The 7,057-nt window shown below is 45.9% G+C and overlaps 1 protein-coding gene across 1 annotated transcript; it reads left to right on the top strand.

Annotated features, from left to right (window-relative positions):
- The first annotated feature begins 1,714 nt into the window (after nucleotides 1-1,714).
- LOC132646456 (protein RoBo-1-like) lies at nucleotides 1,715-5,617 on the top strand. Its single transcript, XM_060365013.1, has 5 exons — nucleotides 1,715-1,787; nucleotides 1,965-2,078; nucleotides 2,453-2,611; nucleotides 3,375-3,509; nucleotides 5,433-5,617. Exons 1-5 carry the CDS (start codon nucleotides 1,715-1,717, stop codon nucleotides 5,615-5,617), a joined length of 666 nt encoding a protein of 221 aa, XP_060220996.1.
- Nucleotides 5,618-7,057: the final 1,440 nt, after the last annotated feature.

The following is a 7,057-nucleotide window of genomic DNA, read 5'->3' as shown; positions in this document are numbered from 1 at the left end:
TCTTAATCTGGGAGTTTGCTGAGAAGGGCGAGGTGTATTCCACAGCCTGAGTGGACACCTATCTGTGGTGATCAGTGGATATATTTGATTGGAGGTCATCTTCCCCGGTATCTGAAAGCCTGGAGAACATGAACCTCTGCTCACTGTGGTTCTTGCTGGCCATGTGTTAGGCCAGTGTAATGTCTGACGCCTTGCCAGTGTCCTCATTGCTCTTGGACATTTGTGTTATGCCTCCATCTCTCTGTTTCTTTCTTGGACATGGTGGACAACACTCTTGACCAGTCACCAAGGACAAAGCTCAGCTCTCTCCTTCACTGAGGTTCCATGTCTTTGCAGAGGTTCCAGCCAAGGCTCAGTTGGTCTGTGTCTGTCAAAACGTTCCTTCCCATACTTCCACACCCCAGCCTCAGGAAGTCTGGATAGCCATTCTGTCCTTTTTTTTTGTAGCCCCAGAATTTCTAAACACTCAACATAATGGGTTCCTAGGTGGGTTCTCCCTGATCCTCATGCTTGCCATGCAGTCCCAGATTTTGAGAAAATGTGATTAAGATCTGGACAGTCACAGAAGGACAGATGGATTGTGATTTTTTTCTTGTTTATTTCTCCATTTTCCTTACAAATAGCGTTAGCAAGAGTTGGGCATAAAACCAGGAAGAATGACAAAGAATATGTTGTGGAGGAACATACCCAGTTCGTTTCTAGCAGAGATGCCGGTGGGAACTGGGGTCTGGTTCTAGTAGGAAGAATGAAGTCTGTGAGAGGGAATGCTGAGAATTTGCATTGAGAAAAAGTGGGGAAAGGTAGCCACATGCTGTGGGCCACAATCCTCTGACTCTATAACTTCTGAGTTGCCTAAAGTCTCTTCTGTAGCTCAGTGGAGATCCAGGACCATCATAACCTTCTTCCCATTCCCATCAGCCAGAGGTCAGGAAGTGTTGTTCTCGCAGCATCTCTTTCTCTTTCCTGATATCAGTGCAGGTTAGTGCACTTGGCTTCATGTCAAGATGCTCTTTACAGTGTCTTAATTGCCAGGCAATGGTCCTCTGGGCTATAAAAGTCAGTGACAATGAGGGCAGAGAAAGCATTCCCTTCTCTTCTTCTCTGGTGAGATCACTGGCCTTCCTCTCCTTCTCTTTCAGAAGAACAGGAACACTCTTGGTGAGCATTTCCACTGTGGGCTGTGAGACCTGGTGATGGAGGCCAGCTGTTAGGGGGGGGGAAGGTGACTTTGGAAGTGGTGAACTCATGTCCTTAGCATAGGGTCTGATTGATCTCGAGCACCATGGCCCAGAACTTTCTAGCTACAGAGAGCCTCCAACCTGCTCTCCAAAGGAGTCATTTCTTGACTCAGTCATTTCAACTGTTGAAGGAGATCTAGTGCCTTCAGGACCTATGCAGGAAGAATTCCTCTTGAGTGAAAGTTCTTGCCATGGGAGGAGAGCCCCTCTCCATACCTCATGCCTTGATAGAGGATGTGGTTTCTTTTCCAGTTTTGAATCCTTCCCAATGGCCATGTCAGACACATAAAGCTGGTGTTTAATATATTTTGGCTTTCAGAAAGAATGAGTGAAAGAACTAATGAGTGAGTGAATGAATGAAAACGTAGACAAACAAAACAGTGCAGTGTGTGGGTTGCTCAATTACAGGTCTGAGCCCCGTTACTCTGACCTGCTTGTCCTCATTTGTATCTCATGCAGTGTTCACTGGAGTCACCATGGCCTGGTCCTCCATCCTGAAGAGCCTCCTCCTAGTCTTTGTCTTTGCCATCTTAGCTGTCAGCTCTGTGGGTAAGAATAAACAAGGCTTCCTTTCCCCTAAAGGTGGGAAGGGGGAAGGGAGCCTTCAAATGCCTTGGAGGAGGTAACCAGCGGTCTGTCCTGCTCCTCGTGGGTTCTTGACTCCTAGGAAACATCAACCACAAGGCTCTGGGATTACCTTTTAAATGTTTTACACTTTCTCCTCAGAGAATTACACCTGTGAAGTCTCTGTATGCATGTTGGAATCTTGTATTGTGCCTACAACTTCTTGTACAGCCACTAAAGGCTGCTTCAGTCGAATGATGCAATTTGAAACACCATGTAAGCCAACCCTCCTTCCCTGAGCATCCAGTTTATCCTTGTCTCCTTTCCAGGATGAGACTGGGAGCAGGGGGTTCTGGGAAATGGTGGAGATGGAGTTTGTACTTGATAGAGGCCTTAGATGCTACATGATGATGGCACTTTGGGAGTGACTCCAGTCTTACTTTTACACTGTTGGGGATCATCACACCTGCTAAGCCAGTAGCCTACCCCCAGCTCCCTGTAACAAATGGTCCCTCTGTTGGTTAGTTCTCAGGAGACCATTGCAGAGGGACCCTGGAGAAGTGCAATACTCAAGGCGGAGGGAATGGGGGAACAGATTATGTACCACTAGCTCAGGAGGAAAATTTACTCCGTGCTTCAATTTTCTGCAGCTACTTTTACAGACCTAATGCTTAATCAAAAAGGGTGTACTAGCGATGCAGACACATGTAGTAACCTGGAATTCTCAGCAACGCTGGGGGATCATCGGATATTTAGATATAAGAACCGTTGCTGCACGACAGAGCAGTGCAACAAAGAGAACATAACAGGTGAGTACAGCTGTGTCTGTGCCTCCCTGCTCTCTCCTCTGCCTTTCCATGAGGCCATCTCTCGCCGATGGGCTGCAGCAGTGATCCTTGCCTTTGCTTGAAGCTTTGATTTGTAAGGTCTGGGTTGGATACCTCTCTTGGGGTATGCGTGTATAGACTTGACTATGCGGAGAGACTGAGAGACAGCTGGGCAGCAGCGATTGGTCCCAGGTCTAGTCTCTAACTGGGTTCAATGACTCTGTAGGTTTAAACGCTTTGCTCTGCTCCTCCAGTTGAGAGACTGTCCTCACCTTTATTCTTCCTCATCTTGGATTTTTGTATTGTTGATTGTATTACTAGGATTAATCCTTCTGCCTCAGCTTCCAAAGTAGGAGTAGTTGGGAGCACAGGGGTGTGTGTGTGTGTGTGTGTGTGTGTGTGTATGTGTGTGTGTGTGTGTGTGAGTGAGTGTGGACCACACCTGGCTCATTCCTCATCATATGAACAGCATCATTTAGGAAGCAGATTATCTCCTCTCCCATTATCTAGACGTTTTTCTCCAGAGTAAAGGATGAAGGTGAGGACAGCATTGAATTGCTGTGAGATCCTGCACTGCGCTCCCACAACAGCGCCTTTCTCCTGTTCCTCTGCCCAGCTCATTCCAGTCACAATGCTTTTTGGTAGAATCATGGGAAAAGTCGGTGTCAGATGAGCGGTGGACAGACATGTTCTCAGCCATTTCTTCTGCCTTTTCCCAAGAAGAAAACTTTTTCTCTCTACTCAGTGCCTTCACCATCTTCAGAACCCAATGGTGTTCGGTGTGCTGCCTGCTACAGTGAGAAAGGCAAATCATGCAAAGTAAATGCTACCATAGTGTGCACAGGAAATGAGAAGAAGTGTGTGGAGGTTACCGGCACAGGTATGAGCTATTTCCTCAAATGTTTTGATGTACATACTCTTGTTTTCTCCGTTTTCTTTTTGTTTGTTAGTTTAAGATGCAGATGTTTGTCAAGGATTTAGTGTATCTGCCACTTGCTTCTGTGTATCCAAAGCTTAGCAGCTGAAAATAGCATTCTTTCATTATACCCAGTCTCTGCAGTCTAGAATCTGAGCACAGCACTGACATTGGTTCTGGCTCAGGGTGTCTCCCAGGGCTGTGTGTCAGCGGGGTCTGTGGTCCTTCAGTTACAGGGCCTGCTTTCTACTTCACTCATGATTTCAAATCCTCGTCATGAAGCAGCCTCATGCTGTATCAGCTGACTTCCCTCAACATTAGTGATGAGACAGAGGGGAGCAGACTGATAAGGGGAGCTATAGATTTTAATTGTCTAAACTCAGAAATGATATGTCATTTCTGCTCCTATTTGGTATTTTTTCATTTTTAAAGTTAAAAATTTATTGTAAAGAACTAACAAATAAAAAGAACATCATAAAGTGAGAACAGGCAGACCCAAAGATTATATATATCCATGAGCTTCTATACAGTTAGAGTAGCTATTCTGTAGCTGTGGAGATTTAGATTAAATGTTATACTTTCTTTGTCAACTATATGCATAGGCACAGACAAAACACACACACACACACACACACACACACACACACACACACACACACACACCAAGCAAGCAAACCAAAACAACAACAAATCCAAGACAGAATCAAAGCTAGGAAAGCGATTAGCTCCATGTTCTGTCATGATTCACGTGTCCATTACCTGCATCCCATTTTTCTCATCACCTAATGCTAAAGGCCCCTTGTCTCCACATCTATCCTGATACAGTCCTGACTCAACACGAGTGGGCCCTACAGAAAGCCACTCTGCCAATAGGTGGAGTGAGTTGGGGGCAGGGAGCCCTGGCAGAAAGTGGGTTTCTCACAGAGCAAAGGGCTCTATAGGCCCAAGCATTTCTTTCTCTCTCCAAGATCTGGAGGGGCCTTTTGATGGCAGTTGAAGGGAGGGTGTTGAGGTTAAGGGAAAGAAATACAAGGGCTTGCACCTGCCTTGCTGTGAGGCCCTGGAACGTTACTTTGGCTCAATGGCAACACAGGAGGTGACTACTTCTGGATGTCACATAGTTAAGCACTTGAGTTTTTCACAGTGTCACTGTGACTTTAGTAAAAAGTTTTATGCTTTTTCCTGAGTGAGAAGGACTATGTGTTTGTTGTCCAGGGTGCATACGTCATTCAGGTGGGAACTAGAAAAACAACTGTGGGGTTTTTCTCTGTGAACCATATGACTAGAGGGAGGCATTGGCAACTCTTCCCAGAACCCCATGTGAGATATGGTTGTGGAGCTGAGAACTTGATTAACTGGAGGCAAGTCTGGCCTCCTATTAGGAGGAATCTTGAAGGAGGGTCTAGGTGAGAAGGGGAAGGACAATGGGATGCCACACAGGGTGCAGAGTGGGATTGAGTCCGTCCCTAGCAGGACAGCTTTCTACTTCCGTTGTCCACGGGAAGCACAGACATGCTTCCACAGTATTGCTCTCCCGTGCAACTCAGCAGTCTTGGAAGCATTTTAGCTGGGGGGGGGGATCTACATTTCCCCCTATTGTCCACAGGTAAGCTAGGAAGGAGCCCAGATACAATTAAAAATGTAGCCAAACACTGGATGTCCTTCAGCTGGCGTCCTTCCTGAATTAAGTTCCTCGAGTGTAATGAAGGAGCTCTGACCCCTGTGTTGGTGTGTGCCTTAAACAGAGGCCCAGCCTATGCATGGAGCTATTTTCATGTTACCACCCAGAGAGAGAGAGGTTACTCTGGGCAAGTCTCTTTTCCCGAGAGGACTTGAGTGAGGAGGGAAATGAGAGACAGAACTAACTGCCTCACTTTCTTTTAGCAGTGGCAACTTCTACTTTTTTGCTGTATGGGAAAGGCTGTGCAACTGAAAATGCCTGTGATATGAATACGACCGTCTTTGATGGCATCAATGTCCACGCCAAATGCATCCCACCGGATGGGAGCCCTGCCCTCAAGTCCATCTCATCACTTCCAGTTGTTCTTCTCCTGCTGAAAGTCTTGCTTTGATCATCCAGGCACTGGCAATCCCACAATCCTATGCACACAGACCCGCTGCTGTAATTGGGTGGCTATGTCCAAAACATGGGACAAATAAAAACTGATGATTGCTTCTCTGTTCTTCATGTGAAAACTTAAGTCCATTTCTTCTTGCAATGTCAGGAAACACGCGGAGGTGACTATTTCAACATTTCCCCCCTTCTCAGTATACTTCCAGAAGTCCTAGCCAGGGCAATTAGGTAAATCAAAGCAGCAATAAAGTAAAATCAAATCTGAAAATAACACTAAAGAAAGGCAAAAACAGAAGGAAGGGAAGAAAATGAATTCAAATTGGAAATAAATTTGTAAAACTTTTAGAAGAAAACATTTGTGTGTATGTACGCACATATGCATGGGTGCGGGCACACACACTTGTATGTATGTATGTATGTACATACATTTGTACGTACGTATGTAAGTAAGTATGAATGTATGTATGTATATATGTATGTATGTATGTATGTATGTATGTGGTGCTGGAGAATCTTCTTGGCATTAAACTAAATATTGGTTCTGTCTTAGTTACAGTTTCTAACTCAGTTCAGAAAAGGCTAATTACAATTTTCCCCATTACTTTCTCATAATTTGGATTAAAAGAGTTAACCCATATGTGCTTGTTGTTTTCTTTTTTTTTCAAATTGATACAAACCTAGACATATGTGGAGAAAGGGAATGCCAATGAGGAATTGTCTCCAAGAGATTGGCCTGTAGGCAGGTCTGTGGACTTGTTTTCTTGAATAATGGTTGGTGTGGGAGGGCCCAGCTTATGGAGAACAGTGCCACCCCAGCAGGTGGTCATGGTGATATACAAAAGCAGGTTGAGCAAGCCACAGAGAGAAAGCCAGGAAGCAGTGTTCTTTTGCTATGGTTTCTGCCTCTCGGTTCTTGCCTTCACGCGTTCCCGAACTCTTAATGCGCTGGTGCTAGCCTCCCAGCTGGCTCATCATCACTCTCAGGTAATAGAGACCAGGATCCCAGCCAGGAGGCAGGCTTGCCATGTCTAAGAACAAGTCTCTAGGTCTCCAGGGAAAGGGCCAAGTTAAGCTGATCCAAAGAGCCCACCTTTCCACATGACTTCCTCTGTGCTCTTAGGACCTAATGGTCCTCTTTGCTGCCTCTAACGCTTCTCAGCCTTTCCTCACCAAAGGAGCAGAAGGGACTTTTGATGAAGGTAACTAGAGAGCAGAAGCCTGGGAACAAAGAGTAAGCATGGGGGCTTCCGCAAAGTTCGGGAGCAGGGAGGCTCTATCCCAGGGCCTGAGTCTGAGTTTCATCCTGCTTGAAGGCAGCCATGGTCAGCCAAGCACAGAGTGACACAATGTCTGGTGCCCTATATCTGAAGGTCCCATGAGTATGGGGCAAATAAGCTCCCAAGAGCAAGGGAACCTGCTAAAGCTCTTAGATCAGCAT

This window comes from Meriones unguiculatus, chromosome 11 (assembly GCF_030254825.1).
Source record: "Meriones unguiculatus strain TT.TT164.6M chromosome 11, Bangor_MerUng_6.1, whole genome shotgun sequence".
Lineage (NCBI taxonomy): Eukaryota > Metazoa > Chordata > Mammalia > Rodentia > Muridae > Meriones > Meriones unguiculatus.
This window is presented reverse-complemented; position numbering and strand designations above follow the sequence as displayed.

What these genes read in the sequence shown, in the direction of transcription:
- LOC132646456 (XM_060365013.1), top strand. Translation starts at nt 1,715, where the DNA reads ATGGCCTGGTCCTCCATCCTGAAGAGCCTCCTCCTAGTCTTTGTCTTT. An exon ending in GATGCAATTTGAAACACCAT is followed by an intron (nt 2,079 to 2,452) that starts GTAAGCCAACCC and finishes AATTTTCTGCAG; the next exon opens with CTACTTTTACAGACCTAATG. An exon ending in TGTGGAGGTTACCGGCACAG is followed by an intron (nt 3,510 to 5,432) that starts GTATGAGCTATT and finishes TTCTTTTAGCAG; the next exon opens with TGGCAACTTCTACTTTTTTG.